Source organism: Schistocerca americana, chromosome 1 (assembly GCF_021461395.2).
Source record: "Schistocerca americana isolate TAMUIC-IGC-003095 chromosome 1, iqSchAmer2.1, whole genome shotgun sequence".
Taxonomy (NCBI): Eukaryota; Metazoa; Arthropoda; class Insecta; order Orthoptera; family Acrididae; genus Schistocerca; species Schistocerca americana.
In genome coordinates this window covers 207,021,363-207,048,093 of record NC_060119.1, presented here as the reverse complement: position 1 = coordinate 207,048,093, position 26,731 = coordinate 207,021,363, and the positions used below count along the sequence as shown (strand labels likewise).

At 39.5% G+C, this 26,731-nt stretch overlaps 1 protein-coding gene across 1 annotated transcript in view; it reads left to right on the top strand.

Moving 5' to 3' along the window:
- Nucleotides 1-26,731, top strand: part of LOC124594338 (calcineurin-binding protein cabin-1-like) — a 244,964-nt gene that overhangs the window by 39,820 nt on the left and 178,413 nt on the right. Inside the window, exons 3-8 of the mRNA XM_047132739.1 lie at nucleotides 100-231; nucleotides 4,586-4,687; nucleotides 6,816-7,024; nucleotides 7,132-7,336; nucleotides 18,508-18,685; nucleotides 25,155-25,344. Of these exons, the coding sequence (XP_046988695.1) occupies nucleotides 100-231; nucleotides 4,586-4,687; nucleotides 6,816-7,024; nucleotides 7,132-7,336; nucleotides 18,508-18,685; nucleotides 25,155-25,344 (1,016 nt within the window). The remainder of the gene's footprint in view (nucleotides 1-99; nucleotides 232-4,585; nucleotides 4,688-6,815; nucleotides 7,025-7,131; nucleotides 7,337-18,507; nucleotides 18,686-25,154; nucleotides 25,345-26,731) is intronic.

Genomic DNA, 26,731 nt, shown 5'->3' with positions numbered 1-26,731 from the left:
AAATCTTTATCAGAAGTATGCCATTTTAGTACCTAAAACATTATTTATAGCTTAGTTAATATACCATGAAGTAAGTTTAACATTAATGATCTGTTACAGGTGACCAAAGCAAACGTGCCAGAAGGTTTTATTCAGCCGGGCTTAGCTCTTAAGTACTCGTGTTTGAAAAATTTAGGCAGTATACATAATCAGTTGGAAGAGCCTAAAGCTGCACTGGAATGCTATTTGAAGGTATTGAAATGTGTCTCAAGCATGTGTGTGTGCATTAACTTGTCTTTGGTTGGCTGCTTATAATGTTGCTGGAAAGGATTACATAACAGTATTTCAGTTTGTGTTATCTCTTAATTGAATTTGTCCAATTTTGAGCTTTAACTTGATTAATATTGAAATTATGAACATTAAATCACTGGAATTTGTAGCTTAAAATGGGATTGTCCAGTTCTTTGGCAGGAATTTTTTTTAGATGAAACTGAAGTGTTTAGCATGACAGCATCAAGAAGAAATTCAAAGCCCCATACTTGTAGCACTTACACTGGCTGCCCACTCATCTCTGAGAAGCCTGTTTGGACACAGACAAAATATCGAATACACATGCAGCAATGTGTATACAAGCCTGTAATTATGATCTGAAAAGTCGCAATAGACCAGTGTCGAAGTATTATGATCACTAGATTTAACATAAAGGATACCATAACACACTAAAATCCAATCTCTACATGCACAATAACTTCATATAATCTTTCCCATGTTTAACCACCGTGTGCAAGGTGGAATGATATAAGTAGAATCGAAACAAAAGCAAACTGATATTGTAGAGTAACATAGCATCAATAGCTACATTTGGAATAACTCTGTTGTAGAACACTGAAGGCCAAATTATTGAACAACTGTTCTAGAAATATGCATGGTTGTAATGGAGTGCGAGAGAGACCTGTACACGGATCTACTGGAGATGGAAGAAAGGAGAACAAAAAATATATACAATGAAACAACTGAAATATTATCATATTTTGTTTTGGCCAATTTCTGTGTTAATAAAATATAAATTTATTTAATACCAAAACTTCCATGCTAGCCATCTTTGGATTTTATTTGGTTGTAATGACTGGTTTCTGAGATTACACTTAGTCAGCATGTGACAATTTGTTGTCTTAGCTCACAAGCATGCGTCTGTCCTGCATTGTGTTGAAAGCCTTCAGGTTTGCTCATCGTGTGCATGATTGTAATGTATACTTACTAGTAACAAAAGCTGCTCTAGTATGACAAACTTCTCAAGCATTTTCAAGAAATTGAGGTTCAGTGATTGAGCTTCTGGAATACCACACAAGAGCACTTACCATGTATTCCAAAGTGCATTGGAGTTGGGGCATATTTTTTCCTCCTACAATAGTTCTCCATGAAACAGTTTTATCAGTACAACGTGTCACTTTGTTGGGAAAGAAGCAGCAACCATACTAATAATATAGACAGTTATTGTGGTAAATGCATTGTGAGTTATAATAAGGAATCATGATGAAGTATCTTTTATTTATTGGCACATTCATGCATGTATACTAGGACTATACTGACTTCAAATAACATACACAGTATTTGGTAGGATACACACAACTGCATTGATAAATACTGTTCATTTCATCTCAGTTATTTTTTATACCTTAATTGTACCTCACTATGATTTATTATTATTATTATTATTATTGTTGTTGTTGTTGTTGTTGCTGCTGTTGCTCCTTTCCCAAGAAACACAATTTCCAGTAGTGATATAAATGCCTGCTGAAAGATTATTAAAGAAAAAAGAAAAGGGAAAGTAAGAAAGAAACTAAGATGGTGCCTTGAACAATGTTCACACAGGCCACTAATTTGTCGTCTTAACCTGTTGTACTAGTGCCTCTGCTAGCATTCTTGTATGTCATTCAACAATCTCTTAAAACTTTGAACCATGATATCTTGAATAGGTGTGAGAAGTGCATGATGCTAGAGCAGCATTGGTTACATCTGAGTACGTACTACTATCCTGTGAAAAGATGAGAGAAATCCATCGCCCATTGGGTATATGCTTCCCTTGTAAGTTTTAGTCCATGGAGTATGAAAAATAAAGTGTTTTTCCTCATGAACTTTACAGTAGGGTAACCAGTAAAATTTATGAATAAGAAATTTCCACCTTACTGACAGAGTTAATCTCTGTGAACCAGTTGCAATGATTAATTAAAATCCAACAGTGAGGAGTTGTACTAATTTACAGAATAATGTTCATATTGCACTAGTAACTAACAAATTCGCAGTTTTGAAGAGAATTGCTTAGCAAGAGGGAAGAATTTGTCTCTTTGGTTTCAGATAATTTATTTTTTAACTAGACTTCTTGTTAAGGGTTTGTAGAAGAGAACAAGAAGCAGATGAGATATGACAATTCAAAGCAGTGGAGAGAATTTCTCAGTGCGATCTGCTACTTCTGTTTATGGCACAAACTGCTCTGGTTTGCTTGGTCGTTCTCAGAGTTTCTAATGCTGATACACACTCATCTATTATGTGATAATCAGTTTGCCTTTAGGGAAGCCACAAGTACCAAAGAGTCAGTTCTGATGTTACATTTGATAATAAAAGCAAGACTTAAGAAAAACCAAGCCACTTTGATAGGACTTGTTCACCTAATAAGTGTCCATCAATGTAAAGCATTGCAAGATATTTGAAATCCTTGGAAAAATAGAGGTATGTAGTGTAGGGGGTGTTGGGTAATGTGATACAATAAGAGTGGAAGACTGAGAGAGAAGTGCTTAGATTGAATAATGTATAAGATGCTTCGGTAGTCTCTCTCATTTACTGTTCAACCTGTGTCAAATAACCATGATCAGTCATCATGATTCATAGTCTCTCACACCTGCCCAGTCACAGTGCACTTGTTGACGTGTGAACTTGAGCTTGGACAAAAGGAGCAGGACATTATTGGTGAAGCTCTATTATCAAAACAACAGTAATTTTGCAGCTGCATGTTGAGAATGTTGCTGGCTGAAAGGATTACGGAAGGGCCCACTTTCTCCGCCTGGCCGTCACTCTGGGAAGAGGCTGATGATTGGTTGCATCACAGGTGGTTGATGAAACCGCTGTTGCTATGATAGACAATGCTGCACGCAATTCCCGATCGCCAGTGTGCGTGCTGTGTCATGAGAGTTGAACATTCCGTGATCCATTGTACGGAAGGTGCTTCAAACCATTCTCAAGTGGTATCTGGACAAGATCCATATCGTACAGCAGCTTGCACCATAGGACACATGACGATGTGTTGACTTCACTCTCTACTTTCTCATAAGGATTGAAGTTGGTGAGGGCTAGCCCTGGACCAAGCTGTAGGCAGATGAAGCTCATTTTTCTCTTGACAGGTGAGATGAATACACAGAATTGCTGAGTGCAGGGATCTTCACCTCCAGTCACTGTGCATGAAGTTCCTCTGTATGGTGAACGTGTCACCATATGGTGTAGCTTCACGGCTATGTTCAACATTGGGCCATTCTTTTTTGAACAGATTGGCATTCAAGGACCAAAGATGTGCAGCGTGATGGGCCAGCATTACTGTGATATGCTTTACCACATGTGATACCCGCCCCACAGGAGAGAATCACATCGAACTAACAGCTTTCATGCAAGATGGGGTGCCACCACACGTTGCTTGTGAAGTTCACCTGCTTCTCTGAAACACATTTGGAAATGATAGAATTATCAGCCTATTGTTTCCAAATGTTTGGCTGGCATGATCTCACTCCCTGTGATTTCTGGTTGTGGAGCTACCTGAAGGACAGGGTTTACCAGGGGAACATTCACACATGTCCTGATGTGAAGTGCAGCATATTAATAGAGGTAGCCAGCATACCTACGGACGTGCTTCATTCTACTGTGCAGAATGCAATCCTGCACTTTTAGACTCTTCTGGACATTGATGGGTGCCATATTGAGCCCCTTTGGTAGCAGGAATGGTATCGGTATGTAATGGTATGATGTACTGTATCAGCACATTAAAAGTGTTTCAATTGAATTGATTCTGCATTACTTCTCTTCGCCATGTCCTTGACGTTAATACTACTAAGTTTGGTACTCGTACAGTAATTAGTTTCCGTGTTATAACATGTTAAGTAGGGAAAGTTTAATTATAATCACCTAGTATTTTTGTACTTGTTTCTTAAGAATCATACTTGGTAGGGAAAAGGGAATTGAAACTGATGCAAAATGGATGAAAATGCATCATAATGGCAATGTAACAATTAAACTATCTAATTGAAACCGTTTTTGAATGCAGTTAGGTTAATAATTCCATATCCTGAAGCACCCAGCAAAGATTTGTTAGTGAACCACCAAAATATTACACAGAGAAACCGAGTTTTCTACCCAGATGGACATTCAGAAATACATCACTCATCAGTCCCCTACAGGAGCCTCAGAAACCAAATTGCACTTCTTTTGGACCATGGTGGCTTTTCTTACTTAAAGCTAATATGTATTGTGTGTAATTTAGAAGCAGAAGGATTAATTTATACATAGTTTTTATAGGCACCTTGTCAGAAGTCATTATTGCTAGTAATAATATATGATTTTGCAGGCAGCTGAACTGGACGACACAGATGTGACGTTGTGGTACAGAATTGCATCAATTGCAGTTAAAGAACTTGATTATGAACTAGCTTGTGATGCTTATTTGGAGGTGAGCAGAAATTATTGTGTTCAAAATAATTTGCAGCCTAGCAACAAATTGTTTTTGATTAATGTGAAATACTTCAAAACTCTGTATACTGTGTATAAGTTTCTTAGTGGTTATGAACCAAATAATTAATGTTTCATTACTTAATTACTTTGTTAGAACAAAGTTGACCAACCAGTGGCACAACATGCAGCTGAGCAAAACATGCTCAATTTCAGTAGCTGCTTCACAACCTGGGCCATCTGGACCCTTCCCTCCATCACCAGCTTCTCTGAGCTATGCAGATGGCAGTTGTCCTTAAAGCACATCCTCTGCTCCTGTAATTGTCCTGCCTCAATCTCCAGCAACCCACTATCCCCATGCCTTTCATCCAACAATTTCTCCTTCCTCCATCCTGTCACCCTCTCCCAGTTCATGTCGACACATTACCTTTAGTATGCATAGCTTCTCACCAGCAGTGGAGTTTGCAAGTGCGTGGGTGGGTGGCTGGGTGGATGTGCATATGTCGTATAGTTCGGATGAAGGCCTCTTTAGCCAGAAGCATACGTGTTTGTTAGTCTTTTTGTTGTGCCTATGTGCAACTCACCATCTCCATTATATGGTGAGTAGCAGTCTATCCTTTTCATAATATTGTCATTATACCATCCTTAATTTTCCAAAAGTTTCACTGAAGTATATGAAAAAGTGGCAGTCAAACAATGGAAAATCCAGGATGGGATGTAACAATATTATGGAAAGGAAAGTTGCCACTCGCCATATTAGCAGTCTCTGGCAGATGAAGCCACACTGTCAGCAGCAGCAGCAGCAGCAGCAGCAGTGCATGCTAGGAGTGGCAACTGGGTGGGGGAAAAGGAGGGGGGTGTGGGGAGGGGGAGGGATAATAAGGTAGGGGTTGGAGACACTGAAGTGCTCCTGGTAAGTGCACAGGGATGAGGTGGATAAGGCAGTTAGGTGCAGTCAGAAGGTAAGACGTAGGGCGGGGGAGGGGGGGGGGGGGGTAGCAGAAAAGGAGAGAAGTAGAAACACTGAGTGCACTGATGGAATGAGGGCTATGTAGTGCTGGAATGTGAACAGGGAAGGGAGGAGGAGGAGGAGATTAGTGTTTAACGTCCCATCGACAATGAGGTCATTAGAGACGGAGCACAAGCTCGGATTATGGAAGGATGGGGAAGGAAATCGTCCGTGCCCTTTCGAACGAACCATCCCGGCATTTTCCTGAAGTGATCTAGGGAAATCACGGAAAACCTAAATCAGGATGGCCGGACGCGGGATTGAACCGTCGTCCTCCCGAATGCGAGTCCAGTGTGCTAACCACTGCGCCACCTCGCTCGGTGCAACAGGGAAGGGGCTGGATGGGTGAGGACAATGACTAATGAAGGTTGAGGTCAGGGGGGTCACAAGAATGTAGGATATATTGCAGGGAGAGTTCCGAACTGTGCAATTCTGAAAAACTGGTGGTGATGGGAAGGACCCATATGGCACAGGCTGTGAGGCAGTCATTGAAGTGAAGAGTGTTGTATTGGGCAGTGTGCTCAGCAACAGGGTGGTCCACTTGTTTCTTGGCCACAGTTTGTTGGTGACCATTCATGCTGACAGACAGCTTGTTGGTTGTCGTACCCAAATTGAAGGCAGCACACAGGTTGAGCCTTAGCTTGTAGATCTCATGATTGGTTTCATAGGTAGCCCTGCCTTTGTTGGGAGGGGTGATGTTTGTTACTAGACTGAAGTAGGAGGTCATGGAAGGATGCATAGGATGTGTCTTGCATCTACGTGTATTACAGGAATATGAGCCGTGAGGTAAGCAGTTGAAAGCAGGAGTTGTGTAGAGATGAAGCTGCCAGAGACTGCAGTCATGTGCACGTGAGACATATTAGCGCACGCGCTTGTGTGTGTGTGTGTGTGTGTGTGTGTGTGTGTGTGTGTGTGTGTGTGTTATTTGTGACAGCCTTTTTGTTGTGGCTATCTGCAACTCAGCATCTCCGTTATATGGCGAGTGGCAACTTTCCTTCTCATATCATCATCTTTATCTGAGTCACTAAATACTTATGTCCATTTAAATTCATATATAGCCAACTCTTTGACTTTAGTGAGCTCAATAATAAAGTTGTGATTTATTTTTTTTTTCCTTTAGGGCCTGCGATGCAGTTCTTGTCATTGGCCATGCCTGGAGGGGCTAATAACTATTTTGTATGTGCTGAATGACTATATTGGTTGTTTGATGTATATTTCTCGTGCTCTTGAACTAGATCCAGATTTTCTTAAAGGGCTTGTCATTAGAGATCAGATATTGAAAGAGCAGCCTTCGATTGCGGAGCATTTTGAATTATTTTGCAAAGGCTGGTGAGTATGTGTTTCAAACTCTGTTGGCCAAAGTTACTATTTCTTCTTTTTTGTGAATAAATACTAAAAGACTACACCATCTTGTGCTCTCAATATTTTATCAATAGCAATTTAGGATCCCTGAAGGAGGAATATGACAGTGATATAGCTGCAAAAGTTATCATTGAAGTTCAGAAGCTCAGGGAAGCAAGACATCATATTACCCAAGAAGCTTTAAATCCAAAACCGATACCCGCAGAAACAATCATCCTGAGGACTTATTCTTGGCAAGTGTTTGGCGAGGCAGTGTTAAAACACCACAGAAAAGCTAAGGTATGAGAAATTTTTGTGCTGTTTCATGTGCAGTTTCTCATTACATTCATGTTGGAACTAAAATGAGTCGCCATTGCCTATCTGTGTCTCCCAATTAAATTGCGATGGCATATTGTTGGACAAGGTTTGAGCTATTGTTTTCCATCCATGTGTGTGTTACTCCCCTTATTTTACAGAACTGGACAAAAAAATCTCAAAAAAGCTTCTGTGTGTGCCATAAATTCTCTGTGAAAATGTTGGAATAAAATCATATTAAGTTTTTCGTATTAATATATAATTTCATTATCAGTCACGTCACAGTAGCAGCTTCCATCGATTTATGAGCAGTAATGCCCGACATGTCAGAGTTGGTTGACAACACGACAATATTTGATGGTCACAAAACACATTCGTGTGTCACTATCACATCTATGTCTACATTATCACTGTTTTCTGTATTTCATGTCAGCAGTGCCTGCACATGATCTGTAGACATTCAGCCAGATGACCTAGGTACATAATTGCTGTTTTTTTTTTAATTTCGCACTGGAATGGTTAGGCTTTTTTAATTCCTCCTATGTAAGCTTTCCTCTGACTTGAAGTTTCTATAATTTTGAGCCTATTTACAAGTCGTATGAGATGACACATTTCATTATTTTGTAAATTTCAATTTAATATCAATATTCATCTATATTCAACTCAATATCTTTATTATCTAACTTTTAGTTGTAATAGGGCTCCACAAGCTCTTCACAATTACCACAAAACACTGTCTTAGATAAATGCACTTCCACACTGCACCAACTTATAACTTTGTTGTTGTTGTGGTCTTCAGTTCAGAGATTGGTTTGATGCAGCTCTCCATGCTACCCTATCCAGTGCAAACTTCTTCATATCCAAGTACCTACTGCAATCTACATGCTCCTGAATCTGCTTTGTGTATTCATCTCTTGGTCTCCCACTATGATTTTTACCCTTCAGTAATAAATAGTTGATCCCTTGATGCTGCAGAACATGCCCTACCAACCAATCCCGTCTTATAGTCAAGTTGTGCCACAAATTTCTCTTCTCCCCAATTCTATTCAATTTCTCTTCTCCCCAATTCTATTCAATACCTCCTTGTTGGTTATGTGATCTACCCATCTAATCTTCAGCATTCTTCTGTCATACCACATTTTGAAAGCCTCTATTCTCCTCCTGTCTAATCTATTTATTGTCCATGTTTCACTTCCATACATGGCTACACTCCATACAAATACTTTCAGAAATGACTTCCTGACACTTAAATCTATACTCAGTGTTAACAAATTTCTCTTCTTCAGGAACGCTTTCCTTGCCATTGCCAGTTACATTTTATATCCTCCCTACGTTGACCATCATCAGTTATTGTGCTCGCCAAAGAGCAAAACTCATCTACTACTTTAACTGTCTCATTTCCTAATCTAATTCCCTCAGTATCACCTGATTTAATTAGACTACATTCCAGTAGCCTTGTTTAGCTTTTGTTGATGTTCATCTTTAGCCTCCTTTCAACACACTGTCCATTCCGTTCAACTGCTGTTCCAGGTCCTTATAACTTTACACAAAGCTAATTTGCAACAGTGATGCATATGTGCGAACATTGGTACTTTGCCACCACAGGCAAAACAAATACAGTCATAATCTATACTTTGTGGGCCTAACCATTTTTTACAAAATTACTGTTATTCTCGTAATTATTACCAGTTCAAATTGGACTGTATTTTGTCACACTAAAAAAGCAAGGAAATAGACGTTTTCATGTCGAAATATTCTTGTTTCGCAAAGGGGAGGGGGGGGAGAGTTAATCATAAAATTTTCGTGGCAGATATGTTCAGTATACAATACACAGTCTGCTGCCAGATCACATTTTGTAAATCCTGCAATGTTTCCTCAAGACAACTGCTTAAAATTGCCAAGTGGAGGTTGCTGGTTGCTGTTGGCAAGTGCTGGTTGCGGGATTTATATAATGTGATCTGTTAGCAGACACGAGAGCAGTATTCTCCAGCTTCCACCATTCTTGCAGTTTGTATTCATTTCAAATATGTTCATATCTAGTGGCTTCACTTTATTTAGAATAATAAGTTGATATTAATTAATTAATTAATTGATAGTGATGTGGTTATCATACTTCAGGCTGTAGCTTCACTGCATTATGTAATTGTAGCTACAGTTGTAATTGTAATTCTTTGCTGTTTAGAGTAAAAAACTTGTGGCCTCAACAGTAATATAGCATGTGACCTCATGCAAATTTCACACTATGTACACAAAGCATAATACATCCTTAACTTACTTCAGCAGTGACTGAAAAAAGAATCTGGTTTTATTCTTGGCTGAAACTGCTGACAGATGGGCAAAGATTATGTGTTGTGAGCAATTACTCCAGAATAATGGGAGACTTTTTTTTTAAGTAGCTGTGACTGATAAATTTATTTTTCACTGTCTCAGTTTGGAGAGCACTGTATCCATACTTGACTGTGTATGGTATGACTGGTCGGCAGTGGTACCCTGACACTGCTACTTACGTTGTGCTGTGGGTTTCATCTAAGCCGTGGGATCTGAAAAACAATATGAGAACTCTGACAGTCCCAATTTTGATTATAATTATGCTTGTTATGGTGCCCTAATAAGCCAAAGAGGAAGATAAAGTAAATTCAACATGTGAAGAATTGACTGGTTGCTAAGGTATAAATGACACACAGGCAAGGAAAGAACAAGCTGCTTAATGACATTATGCAGAAATGCATCAATACTGCCATCAAAATCATTGTAGAATGTAATGTATGTACACAGACAACTCGAGGAAAATTCATTCTTTCATATTTGCGTCCTTTGTTGTAAACTGACTCCACTACAAAATTTACATATGAGATGTGATCAGAAAGTAACGGGAATTTTTTAATTTTGTCGGCTGTATACATCCGACTTTCAATTTTTTTTTTTTTTTTCTTATCGTGTTGCTACGCATATTGCTGATGTATGTTTGCATTTTCAGCTGTTTTGAATACAGGGCTATTACAAATGATTGAAGCGATTTCATAAATTCACTGTAGCTCCATTCATTGACATATGGTCACGACACACTACAGATATGTAGAAAAACTCATAAAGTTTTGTTCGGCTGAAGCCGCACTTCAGGTTTCTGCCGCCAGAGCGCTCGAGAGCGCAGTGAGACAAAATGGCGACAGGAGCCGAGAAAGCGTATGTCGTGCTTGAAATGCACTCACATCAGTCAGTCATAACAGTGCAACGACACTTCAGGACGAAGTTCAACAAAGATCCACCAACTGCTAACTCCATTTGGCGATGGTATGCACAGTTTAAAGCTTCTGGATGCCTCTGTAAGGGGAAATCAACGGGTCAGCCTGCAGTGAGCAAAGAAACGGTTGCATGCGGGCAAGTTTCACGCGTAGCCCGCGGAGGTCGACGAATAAAGCAAGCGGGGAGCTAAACGTACCACAGCTGACGGTTTGGAAAATCTTACGGAAAAGGCTAAAGCAGAATCCTTACCGTTTACAATTGCTACAAGCCCTGACACCTGATGACAAAGTGAAACGCTTTGAATTTTCGGCGCGGTTGCAACAGCTCATGGAAGAGGATGCGTTCAGTGCGAAACTTGTTTTCAGTGATGAAGCAACTTTTTTTCTTAATGGTGAAGTGAACAGACACAATGTGCAAATCTGGGCAGTAGAGAATCCTCACGCATTCGTGCAGCAAATTCGCAATTCACCAAAAGTTAATGTGTTTTGTGCAATCTCACGGTTTAAAGTTTACGGCCCCTTTTTCTTGTGTGAAAAAAACGTTACAGGACACGTATATCTGGACATGCTGGAAAATTGGCTCATGCCACAACTGGAGACAGACAGCGCCGACTTCATCTTTCAACAGGATGGTGCTCCACCGCACTTCCATCATGATGTTCGGCATTTCTTAAACAGGAGATTGGAAAACCGATGAATCGATCGTGGTGGAGATCATGATCAGCAATTCATGTCATGGCCTCCACGCTCTCCTGACTTAACCCCATGCGATTTCTTTCTGTGGGGTTATGTGAAAGATTCAGTGTTTAAACCTCCTCTACCAAGAAACGTGCCAGAACTGCGAGCTCGCATCAACGATGCTTTCGAACTCATTGATGGAGACATGCTGCGCCGAGTGTGGGAGGAACTTGATTATCGGCTTGATGTCTGCCGAATCATTAAAGGGGCACATATCGAACATTTGTGAATGCCTACAAAAACTTTTTGAGTTTTTGTATATGTGTGCAAAGCATTGTGAAAATATCTCAAATAATAAAGTTATAGTAGAGCTGTGAAATCGCTTCAATCATTTGTAATAACCCTGTATTTAGTTTATCAGTCACAGTCGAAAAAGTTACACACGTTTTTGAGTGCTCAGCGAATTTTAACTTTTGAAAATTATGGCTGAAAGAATCTGCATTAAATTTTGCTTGAAAAATGGAATAAAGTGCAGCACCACATTCAAAATGTTGACTGTGGCATTTGTTGAATCTACTATGAGTAAAACTAGAGTTTATGAGTGGTATAAACTTTTCAAAGAGGGTTGAGAAGACACTGAAGATGACAATTACTGATGACAATGTAGAATAAGTAAAGAAAATGATTCTGGAAAATCGGCAAATCGCCATCAGAGAGGTTTATGATGATGACAGCATACCCTTTGGCTCATACCAAGCAATTTTTTCAGATACTTTGTGCATGAAACTTGTAGCAGCAAAGTTTGTAGCAAAATTATTGAATTTTAATCAAAAACAACGTTGCTGTATTGTACATATCCGTGTGTGCGCGAGCACACGGAGGGGGGAGGGGGAAGGATAGCAGGTTAGGGAAGATCATGTGCTGCTGTGGGAGTGAGTAGGGATGCGGTGGGGACAGCGTAGTGCTGCTAGGTGCAGAGTCAGTCAGAGGCTGTGCTGGAGGATGGGGAAGGGGTAGGGGAAAGGGGAAAGGAGACATGTAGAGAAGGGGTAAAGACAAGTAGGTGCATTGGTGGAATAGAAGGTGTGTGTATTGCTGGAGTGGGAGCAGGGAAAGGGGTAGAGGGCAGTGACTACGGAAGGTTGAGGCCACGGGGGTTACATGGTCAAAGGATATGCTGTAGGGAGAGATCCCACGTGTGCAGTTCAGAAAAGCTTGTGTTGGTAGTGGTGGCACAGGCAGTGAAACTGTCACTGAAGTGAAGCACGTCATGTTGGGCAGCATGTTCTGCAACAGAGTGGCCCAGCTGTCTCTTGGCCACGGTTTGGCAGGGGCAATTCATGCAGACAGACAGCTTGTTAGTTGTCATGCTCACGTTGGAAGCAGCATGGTGGTGTAGCTTAGTCTGTAGATTACATGGTTGCTCTTGAAGGTAAGTCACATGTTTAATGGGACATGAGATGCCTGTTTCAGGACTGGAGTAGGTGGTAGTTGGTGAATGTCTGGGACAAGTCTTGCATGCAGAGGTATGAGTCATTAGGCAAGAGACTGGGAGAAGGAATGTAGTAGGGATGGACAAGGGTATTGCGTAGGTTCGGTGGGCGGATGAATGCTACTGTTGGAAAGGGGGGATATTCCTCATTTCAGGCATGATGAGAGGTGGTCAAGACCCTGGCAGAAGATTTGATTCAGTTGTTCTAATCCTGGGTTGTACTGTCACCAGAGGAGATTTCCCTTTGTGGTCAACGTGTGGGCACATGGGAGGTGGTAAATAGCTGGAGAGACAAGGCACAGGAGATCTGTTTTTGGACAAGGTTGGGAGGATAATTTGGGTCTGTTGAAGCCTGAGTGAGACCTTTGTCATTCATTGAGGGGGGACTATTTATCACTGCAGATGCAGTAACCAGAGGTGGTCTGGACCGGCGGTGAGGACACACTATCGTATTCTTGAGGAAAAAGAACCTTCTTTCACAAAGCGCCTAGCATCTAATGCACATTGGTCATTCAAATGATTTTGAAGCTCGTCCCTGTTGCTTTTTGAGAATTTTTGATGATCACATTCTAAGTTGACTTCTCAATGAATCATAAGTTGATTTTTGAATGCGTGCATAGTGTATGTGATGTCCCTGCCAGGGGAATCCTTGTCGCATCTAGAAATAAACTTTGCTGCAGACAGAAGGGGACGGGGCTACACAAGCTGAGCAGAATAAAGCCGAACGGGTGAATGCTGTTTGTGTATGTGACTGACTGGGTATGCAGATGATTAGTGTTGTTATAATTACTAGCTATGTCCATAGATTCAAACTACCAGAGTGGAAATGAATGACTAACAGGAATAACAGGTAAGAAAGATTACGTATTATCTTCTCAGTGTATCCAAGAAAATGAAATTTTGACAGAAAATTTTCGGCTAGGTCGCTACACTAGAAAGGGCAAGTTGTACATTTCCCGGCAAGCAGCCGCTTAAGTTCTATTCTGGGAGTGGCACGGAAAATGCGTTGTATGAACATGTAGTAATGCCTAAGTGGAGAATAATTGCTGGATAATTACTAAACCAGTGATTCTGACAGAGTTAGTAGAGTTAACTGGAGAATGAGCTTTGACAATGATAGGAATAGTTACAGAATTAGTGATGAGAAGATTGTTTGTTAGAACGAGGAAGAAGAAGAAGAAGAAGAAGAAACGGGGACATCACACAAATTATGAAATAATATGATGATTCCAAATTTATACAAAAATTTTGTACTACTACTTTTCGATCTCATGCTTGAGAAACTAAAGCGTGTGAATGCAAAGTTAAACTATTTCCTAACATAAAGCTTTTTGCTTGTAGTAGGGCAAATAGGCATTTCATATTGGTTCTTGGCGAATTATATTCTGTCATATTATAAAAATGACCATTATTACCAAAACAGTCTCGCTTATTTGGTGTGTCTTACAATTGCTGCAATATTAAAAGGCCTATTTTCTTTCGTCTAGCAGACAGTGACAATAGACGTAATCAGATCTAGAAACCACACCAGTCTTTGGTACTATTTGTATTAACAGATTTTTCAGTATTAGACAACGACATTTCGATTTTTCATGTAGCAAAATGTTTGACGAACTTTGATGAGGTAACAGATTCTTTCGCAGAAAGGAAAGCACGCCATGTAAAGCTGTAGCAAGATTAGAGAGAAAAAAATGGTAGGACTTAACGATTGAAGAAACGTGTACTGTCTTGCTTGTCTCTGGTCTTACCTGGTTTTATGTATCCTGTATTTCATTTTATGTCACACAGAACAGCAAGTTATTAGCTGTTATGCAATAAAGAGTCCAAATTTTCCGAAGAGTTCTTGTTCTTCCGGTAACAAATAATTCCATCCAGTATTAACTGTGAGGTTTTTTTTGTTTAAAAAACAAAGGACATTTTAATTTCTGCTGTCCTGAATATAGTTTGATGGCATCCATTACAAAATACACATTTGAGTTTTACAGTGCAAAGCACAGTGACATGTAGTAGAAGAATGCTGTGTGAAGAGGCGTGGCACTGCACATTGGCACACTTAAGACCAAATAACGCGTCTTAAATTTCCTCGAAGTTATATGTTTTATGCATCGGACTCTTCAGAAAGATGTACACTGCAAAATGAACATATTTTTGTAAAGTCATTTCTTTTTAATTTTGACGTCCTTTCCCAAACACTCCAGGGAGGGGGAGGGGGGGGGGGGGGGTGCCGCGGCCGCCATCTAACCATCTAGTATTGCCTTGGTACGAAATATCATAGATCTGGGGCTGATGCGTAGAGCAGGTTGACTTATAGTGGTCTGTGTTTACATTTAGTGATTTTGCTGTTTCCTCTTCGTTTACTGCTCTCACATCAAATGGAAAAAAAGTGATTTCTGTAGCTGGGAGCTGTCAAGTGAATTTAAATACATTCACATAATTACAGAAGGCTAAAATATGTTATTAGTTACAGATTGTAATATAATTTCCACCTTTCTGACAGTCAAGCATTAATCGCCTTGCAGAACAATGACGTTATTTTTGTCACTTTGCTAAAGAAATTTGGCTTTTATTTATCTTTTCTGCTGAGGCAGCTAGTTTGTTTGAAATGAAGTGTTTAATTCCACACTATTAGCTAGTTTCAATTGTTCACTGAATTTAAAGTGCACGTTTTCATCTTTTAGCACGTATGGCATTATGGCATAATAAAGAACCAAACATGGGACAATAAAGTGCTGGTACTCCAAGAAAATTTAGATCCCGATAACTACACTGAAAAGCTTAATATCAGATCGAGGCCTACTTCGTTGGCAATCTGGACATATGCATGTGCACTTTTAATGCGAATTATTCATTTCAGTATGGTTTGAGAAATTCCAACTCTGTTGGAGTTTCCTCTAATCCCTTGTTTCTTTTATGACATAATGTAAAATCTTTTAATGTTTTACACATAAGAACATACGGGTTTCCTACGTCGTCATAGCTGTGCAAGCACGGGGACACTTTTTACCTGGTGCTCTCTTCTGCTGCTGGAACAAATCTATTTCTAACAGATTGAGGGAAAATATTACAAATTGTGGTTTGAAAAGCGTTTTTTTCAAAGTAAATTTCCTTTTACGCAAGATAAACTATGTGCAAAAATTTACAATGAATTTCTTAAATCCCAGAGCGTTTGAATCTCATTTAAAAATCAACTCTTTTATGACAAGCCATTTAGAAAAATTTCGAGCCCAGGACATCAGAGATTTATGCTGGTGTTAAACATTTTGCTGGCACATTTGTGTGATGGGTTTTAAAGTGCAAATGCGCAAGAAAGATCAACATTATATGTGAAAGTTTAGCTTCTCTTGTAGCTTATTAATCTGTGCGACAAATTTTGTATATGAAAGCTTTGCTTTTCCTGTAGCAACATTATGTATATTAATTTAAACCATTAACTTTTCCTGTTTGTGTTTTTTGCCCTAATTAACAGTGATGTTGTTATTGGCTGACTACATCACGTGTCCTATGTTCTGAATATCCGCTGTCATCGGCTTGCGAGATCATGTGACATGAGCTATGACTTACAAAAGCGCATCACAATGTCAATTTCAATGCTTCGGAAAGTAACATGTGGTGTTTGGTGAAATTCGAATTTGTACTTTTGTAATACGAAAATGTGCAGCTTATATGTTGCTGCAAATCAAAGAACTTTCCAAAACGTGTGGGTTGTCCCTCCCTCCCCCCCCCCCCCCTCCCCCTCCCGAATTTCGTTTTCTAAAGTGCTGGGAAATTCTAAGCCACTGTATAAAACCATAACCATTCAAATGATTGATAAATTTTACAGTTCCGAGGGAAAGTATACTGTCACTTTACATGGAAAAAGTGTATTTTCACCCAGGAGAAAGTTTTTTTCATCCGGAAGAAAGTGTATTTTTAACCGGGAGATCCGGGAGAAATCTGGGAATTTTTTTCCTTGTCCACGTATACACCCTGTATTAACTGTACCATGATTGTTTTGTTTCTGCAGTCCTCATTGCATTATTCTAGTAAATGCTATATTGTCTACAAGTAGGAAGAGCTCAAGAATCACTGTTGACTGTGGTCTTTTTATTATAGGTTAGAATCCTCTTTTAACACAGTCTCTCTTAGATATGGTTTTCTTTTTCTCAACTGGGTTTGACAGACAGAGATTTGCCATAAGTTCTTCATCTGCTCATAACATTAGAAACAAACAATGGAAACTCCAGGTAGAAATATCAGCAATGTAGGAAAAAATAGATTGCTGCTTACCATAAAGAAGACATGTTAAGTTGCAGACAGGCACAATCAAAACACACTTACGTAAAACTTTCAGCTATAGCCTTCATCAACAAAAGAGGAACACACACCATTCATATGCACAAGCAAGCACACCTCATACACGCACCGAGCTGCTGATGTTGGTGATCTTTTAATTGTGCCTGTTTGCAACTTAACATTTCTTCTTTGCTGTAAGTATCAATCTATTTTTTCCTACATTGTTAATATCAGAAGCACCAGCTTTAGCAATCCATATTGCATCTGTGAATGTTTTCACGTATTGTGTACTGACAAAGTGGTCACTAACAGTTTGTCTTTGTCAAAAATCTTTGAGGCTTGATATGAATGGATGTTAATAAAACACTATATTCATCAGACTCATTGTCACCTCAGAATATTTTCATGAGATCTTATAGTTTGGGGGAGGGGGGGTGGGGGGTGGAAGGGGGGGGGATGGGGGGATAATAGAAAGAACAATGTCAGATTGTAATATTAGACATGAGTGGTGATCCTTGATGATTTCCAGCTATAAACTGCTTCTCCTCTTATTGAGATTTGCTTAACAGGTGGTGTTATTTTTTTAATTGCTGTGGAGGTACCAACAGTACTGGCCACTGAAGCTTATGTAACTTCCTTAATTGTCATCGGTGAATCATCTCTTCTTCATCATTGGCACTGAACACAGTTTCCTTGTACCCTCCTTATTAGGAAATACTTTGTTTATCGGGTGACACCAGTCAGGAAATTTCCTGTGTGACAAGTTACCAAATTGGATAGTAATGCATTGATTTTATATCTAATTTTGAATCTAATGGGTCTATAATATGATTTGTTCTTGGTGCCAGTTGTGATAACACACTAGCTCCCTGTGAACCTAAGAAATGTATCCTAGCCAAAGGTCTGTGAACACTTCCGTAAAATATCTGTTACGTGCTTGTCTAATACAACAAGGGGTTTGCATTGTGCTTTAGGCCAATCTGTCAGTGGCTGAACAATCTACTTACATATAATCAGTATGTTATTTTTGCAGCTGGGTCATTCCATGGTTGTGGATGTAACATATGTACAACTGATATCAAAGTATTGACATGGAAAAAACGGGGGAAAAAAAATAAGCAGATAGACCTGAATTTGTTGGACTGTCCAGCTCAGAGTTAAGACTGAATCCCATAAAAATACTTGGAATAAACTAGAATGCTGGTTGTGTATAATCTCAATTCACCCAAATACTTGGTAACTCTGCAGTTCAGTAAGACTTAACATAAATTCCCACTTTAGTGTATTGGAAATGGATGGAAAGCCATCTCCATAGAGTAAACACTGTAGTAATAGCTAAAGGAGGTCTAACGAAGCTGTTACTTTGGAATAAATAGCTTCAAATGAGTGTGTGGAGAACTTAGCCATATAGTGTAAATAATATCTTACAGTGTCCATGTTTCTTTTAGTAAACAATGTATGTCTCATTTCAGCGTCTTTGTGCTCCAATTCGTCTGGTATTAGGTGATCCTAATAATGTTGAACTGAAAGAGAAAAATGAAACAGTAACTTTTGATACCGACCAGCGAGGAGTGGTGGATGAAGATAATGGAGATAATGATTGTGGTGAAGATGATGATGGTGGAAGTGAACAGCAGCAGCAGCAACAAGGTCTTTTTGTCATACCTAATATTCTTTTGTTAGGCTTAATACAGCAGGATAAATCTGAAGCTATGAAATTAGTACCAGTTTGCTGGTTACATACAAAATGATACATCATCTTAAGGATACATGCATTCTTATGTGTGTGTGCTCCTTTTTTTCCTTTTTTTGTGAAATTTTGAAATGTGAGTGATGTAGCATTACAAATATACAGGGTGAGCACAAAGTCTTGCTCAGATTCTAACAATTTATTACAGAATAACTGTTTGACATAATAATTTACATTTGATGTCGTTACATAGGTTAGTGTCACTAGTTTTTTTTTAAGACTATTTATGTTAGTAAACCTCAACATGTGCTACCTTGGTAGCTCGAAAAATGCCAAGGTGGTATTCCAGTTCCCGCTAGGTGTTTCGTAACGTGTTCTGTCACAGTCCCCACAGCAGCTTGTATCCTAGCCTCGGTTCATCGTCTTCAGCAACTGGTGTGATGAAGACTATGACATAGCCCCAGAAAAAAAAGTCAAGGAGCAAAATGTCTGGAGAGGGCAGTAATGTCCGGATAGGTGGATTGGAAGGAATGGTCCAACACCCTGGCCACCCCACTCTCCAGACATTATGCACCTTGACTTTTTTTTCTAGGGCTATATCAAGGACAGAGTCTTCATCACACCAGTTGCTGACATTGACAAACTGAAGGTTAGGATACAAGCTGCTGTGGGTACCGTGACAGAACACATGTTAAGAAACACATAGCGGGAACTGGAACACCGCCTCGACATTCTCCAAGCTACCAAGGGAGCACACATTGAGGTTTATTAATGTAAGTGGTCTTAAAAATACTAGTAACACTAACCTCTGTAACGGCATCAAATGTAATGTATTATGTCAAACGGTTATTCTGTTATAAATTTTTATAATCAGGACAAGACTTTGTGCTCACCCTGTACATCTGTTATTGTCATGGTCATAATGTTGAATGGGAAGAAGAACCAATGATAGTTATCAGTTTGTAATGTTATAGTTACAAATCATAAATTTACTAAATTCAGGAAAGTGTAATATTTAACATTCTCTGAACTGACTTATATTTATGGTCATATGCGAATTGATCCAAATAAATGTTCATTCTGAGTGCTGTACTATTATATATGAGCTCTGAGTGAGTAGGCATGTCAGGCATTTTTAAGAATTTGTGTATTAAGTAACTATGGTGTGATCATTTTTAGGGACTGCTTGGCTGTGTTTCTGCAGCCATAATTTGACTCCCTGCGTGCAAGCACGTGTGCACTCTTTTCTCTCTCTCTCTCTCTCTCTCTCTCTCTCTCTCTCTCTCTCACACACACACACACACACACACACACACACATTGAAATTCAACATCTTTGTAGTATTTTTATGTGAAGGTACCAAGTCCAAACTCAAATGCCACAGCAGCAAAACAATACCTATTACATATTCTATATATAAATTTGATTAACGCGATACACATCTCAATGGTTGGTTCAGTACACTGTGAAAAAACTGAAGAAGTTTTGAATGGCTCTTTAGATAACTTTATCACAGTTCAAAGCTAAACTGTTTTATTTATGTTCTTATTTTCTCAGGTTTGAACATACAATGTGAGTGAAAGCCATACACTTGTCTAAATAATTACTTCACAATTCATAAAATGCTACTAAATTCTAGCAATTAAATTAAAAAGAAAAAAAAAAGGAAGGGAAGAATGACACAGAAACAAAATTTTTGAGATAGTATGTACAGAAATACGAGGGCTATCCACAAAGTACATTACGTTTTGGAATTAAAAATAAATAAAGTACTGGAAATTTTTTATTATATACAGATGAAAGCCACACTTAAATACTACTTTTCTACACAGTTGCCATTTAAATTAAGGCACTTATCGTAGCGATGGACGAGCTTGGAAATTCCTTCGTCGTAAAATTCGGCCGCCTGCACCTTCAACCACGTGGTTATCTCTTCTTGAAGCTGTGCATCGTCATCAAAACACTGCATAGCCAACCACTTCTTCATTGCTGGGAATAAGTGGAAGTCGCTCGGTGCCAGGTCGGGACTGTACGTTGGATGAGGGAACAACTCCCACTTAAAAGATTCGAGAACTTCACGAGTGGCATTTGCCATGTGGGCCCGGGCGTTGTCGTGAATCAGCAATATCTTTGAGCCCAACTTTCCCCTGTGCTTGTTTTGTATTGCTATTCTGAGGTTGTGCAGAGTTTGGCAATACCTTTGAGAGTTTATTGTAGTGCCTCTTTCCAGGAAATCCACAAAAAACACACCTTTTCTGTCCTGAAAGACAGTCTCCATCACCTTCCTTGCCGACATTTTCTGCATGCATTTCTTGGGTTTTTGGGGGGAATTTGTGCGCCCCCACTGCACTGACTGCAATTTTGTCTCGCAGTTCACATGCTTAACCCATGTTTCGTCACCAGTAACGATGCGATCGAGTAATGAGTCACCATCTTTCTCGTAAGTGTCCAAAAACGTTAACGCTGCAGCCATTCGCTGATTTTTTTGTGAATCTCTGTCAAGATTTTTGGTATCCATCTTGCACAAAACTTGTGGTGACCAAGCTTTTCGGTAATGATTTCGTGTATCAAACTTCGTGAAATTTGTGGAAAACTCATAGAGAGTTTCATTATTGTGAAATTACGGTTTTCACGGACCGCGGCATCGACTTTTTCGACAAGTTCGGCAGTCACTATGCTGGGTCTTCCACTTCGCTCTTCGTCGTGAACGTTAGTTCGGCCATTTTAAAATTTTGTGACCCATTGACGCACTCCATCTTCAGTGATTATGTTGTCCCCATACACTTCACAAAGCTGCCGATAGATGTCTATCGGTGTACAGTTTTTTGCAGTCAGAAACCTTATTACAGCACGCACTTCACACTTCGCGGCATTTTCAATTTACGCTGACATTCCAAACTGTCACAGTAACTCAATGGAGTACAGCACGAACCTCTCACTAGCATGGCAGGATGCCGACTGAGCGGCGGAATGCCATGACACCAAGATGGCCGCGCTAGCCCTGCCCCTAACGGACACAAACGAAAACGTAATGTACTTTGTGGATAGCCCTCGTATATCATATTACAGTAAAAGGATCTGGAATGCTGGAAAGATCCCCTACAGAATAAATGTAGTTTACCTGGGAAAGTATTTCATCTTGGAGTATTTCAGCTCAGCTGGAAGGCTAATGAAATTGGGAAATGCAGCATAGCACACATCTTTTGGTACTATTTTAAGTGTTATCCATCTGTAAAGATATAACTTGAAATGTTTACTCAATCCCGCCTTGGAACTGAGCCAACATGAAATGTTCTTGTTTCTGGTGTGAGTTGGTTTAGGAATAGTTTTTTCTGTGTACCGTTAGTCAGCAATTCTGACACTTTATATTTTAAATGAAATGTCAGAATAACCATGTAGTTTGCCATGTAATGTGGACTTCTTCACCTCTGCAGCTTCTTCTGTGCTGGAAGCTGAAGGTCATGTCCACTTTAGTGATGCAGGGTACGTCTTCAAAAATCAGATTATATTTATCTTCTCTTTTACAGTGCTCTAAAACTTTACACACATGTGCACTGTGACATTATATTTGCTCCGTACAACATGCTTAACAGTTCCTGTCAAAAGATGAATTGACAGCTCAACTGTGTGTTAAAGTGTAGTAAGGCTGCTATTATCATCCCTCCTTGTAGATCTGCTGCATCAATTCCCCTGGTTTACATGGACAGACAAGCAAACAAGTTTGAACATAGTATGTTATCTTAAATTCCTTACTAAAATAAGACTTCCACAGTGGCAGTAATCATTCATCGGCTCAGTAGGTGCTTTGCACTACATTAATTCACCAAAGCAGTAGGTTACTCTATACTATGCAGTGTGCACTGAGTGAATGCATCAGTTTCCATTATTATTCACAGGTCCAATTTGGTAGTAAGTGTATAGGGATGGCAGAGTTAGTTCACAACATTTGTACAGGCTGCTATTAAAACAGCTCTGAGTTTTGATTCACACACTGTACAGAATACCCTTCACTGGCCTAAATGTGTTCTTTGTGAGTGTACAAAGTTTCCCCCAAATGTGATACCACAGGAGGTAATATGAGGGTGGTTTGAAAAGTTCTCGGAATCACCACGAGAAGTCAGCGCTAGTGCAACGAGTTGGTCACGTGATATTTATTGGACTGAGGGGGGGGGGGGGGGGGGGGGGGCGGTTATAAGTAGATGGATAGTCCAATGAAAAAAGTGTCTTGTATGCAGGAATCCTGAACATCTTGTGAAATAGGCATACTAGCATTGACCATGTGAAATATTCCTTCACTATTCTGTTGGCAGGAGGAGTCACTTTGGGATGTAAGGCATATTGCATTATTTACTGACTTTGCAGTTAACAACAAAAACTGTTGGCTGCAGAGTATTTCTAGGGGAAAAATGGATGCTGTGAACTATAATACACAAACTAAAATTCCTTACTTTTCACTGGGTGGAGGCTCAAGTGTGGAGCCGTTACTCGAATTTTTAAATTTCATTAAATTCTGGAATTAGTTACAGTAAACACTCACTGTTAAGTGTAGGTATGGAACCATAAATAGTCACATAAATGAGAACTGGATCACAGTAGCACGTATTACAGACTTAAGCTCTTTTTCAGGTGGTTCATACACAGATGCATACACATAGCTGAAGAAATAAGGAAGGGGACGAGAGTATCAGTGGGAAGGGAGTGGGAAAGGAAAGGGGGGGCAAGAACCATGAGAGGAATACAGCACTAGAAAGAGTGTGCCTTTGTGAATGTGGGGGTTGTAATGTGTTGTATGCAGAGAAATAGAATGTGGCTATGAGGGCAAAGGATAGAATGAAGGGAAGGGAGACCACTATCCTGGCATTGACTCCTGTCTTCTTAACCCATTTCATAGTATGAAATTTCTACCATTCCTGCCTGCAGAAGTGTGAGCTATCACTAGTGCCATATTACTTTCCCATTTCTTTGCTTTCCCTCCTCTCAAAGCCCTTGCCACTCCCTTTTCTTTTTTCTTCTTTCTACCCCTCCCCTTTTGTTCATATCAGCTGCTTCACCTGATATGGACTTTTACATCACCTCCCTCCCCTCCCCCTCCTGTAAGACTGCCTAGTTCTGCTGTGGCAGAAAATGGAAGACTGTAAACCACTAGCATGTGGCACTTAACAGTACCGTCTGTGGCACTGTTATAGTCATTACATATCTAAATGTCATGCTGTACTACTTAGCTGTAAATTTCTTATATAATAACTGATGAATTCAGTCCTGATCCAAGTGCTACTTTAGAGTTCTCTTTTCATGATTCCTCCAGAAATTTGCTATATATGTGTATCACTTGGTGCAAACATACATGTAGTGTCACCATTATGTGAGGAAGGAGCAGCTTGTTCCTTCCCTCACCACTGCTGTCCCATAACAGTAAGTGTGTTGGGTAAGTCCACTCCGTGGGCCGACTTTTTTCAGAAACTGACAAATTCTCGGTGTAGTATCTGTGTGTTCTGAGAAAAACCATTTTGTAAGATGAGCTACTATTCCAGTTCATGTTTGTGTACCTATGTATCATTCAGTCTTTCCTACATATTGAGTGATTATCTTTACGTGTTCCAAAGTTTATTTTCCACCCAAGATTTTCCAGTAAAAGATAAAATGATGCATTAGTTAAGAGCACTTAACCTTGAAAGTGAACGTCAGTTACAACTGGAGGGGAAGAAACAGTGTTTTTTCTTAAGGAGGAGGGACAGATGGAACTGTGTATGATGAGCAGCTTAATTGTGTTGGAGTAGAGGAAAGCAAACATGTGAAATAAGAGAGAATAATAGAGGAGATAGAAATTAGTAGAGCACAGGAATAAAGGGAAAAAAAGGTATGAAGTAATTCAAGTAGTATTTGAGGAAGTAGTATTTTTTAAATTGGACTCCATCTGGAACCTGGAAGTTCTCAGCGGCCACAGTTATTTCAGTTGCTGAACGAAGGTACAGCAATCAGTCGCAACTTGTGTTTATTGTGGCACATCTAGATTTTGGTAACTGAGTGACCATCTTCAATGCAGCAGATAAAGTTAACACATTTCAGCCATTATTTGGCATAGACTGTCTTGGACTAAACATGTCAAGAGGAACCGCGGCTGGGAAGTATTAACTTTGTCTGCTGTATTGAAGATGATCACTCAGTTACCAAAATCTAGAAGTGTTTACAAGATGCAACTAATTTCTGTACTTTCTTTCATCAGCTGGAAGTAGTATTTTTGCATTACTGATCTGAGTTTACATTTGTGTATACATATTGTATAAATTTGAAATTTAGTCAGTGGGTAGACATTTTGTAGTTCTGTACACACTTTGGTTTGTTCTCCCACACATTTTGACAGTTTTGATGATTTTCAAATGAGTGTGTGAACTATATACCACCATGATTAATATACAATTTTAAATATAGGTTCACAGAGTGAAGGAGAAGATCCAAAAAATCGTAAACGTCGTCGAAGTCAGATGGCATTCATGGAACAGTGGATGTGGGGAGGGAAACGTCGATCTGCTAGAGTTCGTTCCACAATAAAAAAGGAAGCTGAGAGAGAAGATGGGAACTTTGAGGAAGCCTTGCGCAGGCTTGTACCTCCTTCATTGCTGTAAGTAACTGAAATTTGCTTACATTCTGCTTCTGAATGCCCACCCCTTTGTGTAAAAATGTTTTGGTGCTTTGTCTTAATTGTAATGATTCACGTGATGCTGGTAATTATACAATAAAAAGAAAAATATTGGAAATGTATTAAATACATAAGGAGACAGATAGATTGTTCAGATTTGCCTTCTTTATGCACCAACTCTATTTATAACTGATACAAACACATTACTCATAGATATTGGAACCACAGATTCTTTCTCCAGGACATCAAGGGGAAAGAGTTGAGGTTTTTGCAATAAGATAAGAGTTCACTTCAAACTAAGGGTATGAGGAAACTACCTTGTGGGAGGAGAAAACAAGGCAATCAGGAAGTCGTGGCTCTAGGAAATTGGGGGAAGGAATCCACCCGTAGCTAAAATAATCGAAGGGCTCAGTTTGGCAGGTTATGCACTGTAAAAGCTCTTTGTATTGATGTGGGGACTAGAGTTTTATCTTAATTTTACAAGACAAAAGGCATTGAAAGTATGAAAAATATCTGCTAGAGCAACGCACCTGAAGCCGGAAATTTTTGATTCAGCAAATTTGAGTAGTGAAGATACTATATAAAGTGTGTCATGCTAAACTCCCTTCAAAAATATTGGGCAAATTATGCTCACTTCTCAAGATATTTACTCCTTAGTGGTATTTGTTGCTAATAATAAAATCAGCTTTAGTATGATTTACACAACCACAATTAAAGATGCAAAAAATAATTTTCATGTATAGCTTGGCGACTTGTCTAGGATTCAAGTAAGTTTTCTATTTTGGTATTAATTTCCTGCCAGGCATAAAACTAGGATCAGTATAAATTCAAAATTTAATTTGAAAAAATCATATTAACCATGATTTCAATGAATTATATGCTTAACCCTTTGACTGCTGGAGGGACACCATCTGCTTGGCGTGCTGAGGCGCCGTGGCCTGTGGCATGATGTGGCTACCTGTGCTGCAGGCCTATCCCTTGGAGCCACCGCCGGGACTGGAGTGGCCCGTGCTGCCCAACCCGCCCTGTGATGAATACTTCTAGACTGATTATGACTTGTGCAGAGCCAGAGTGAATTTTTGGCGACTTTGATCTGTAATATCAAGGGCAATATTTTTTGTAAAGAAATCAAATGTGGCTATTTTCCACAACTTTATGCATTCTCTTAAGAATAGTAATGAAAAGAATTTTACAAGCTATATTGAGCCATAAAACTGTAGGTAAAATCGGCCAAAAAAATAAGCACCCAAGAACATTTCAAAGTTTGGCTTCTTGCATCTCCTGCATTAATGCCATGATGAATGGGAAACTTGGCATGTAGTAACCTAACAACACAATTCTTTTAAATATAAAATTTCATTTCCATAGC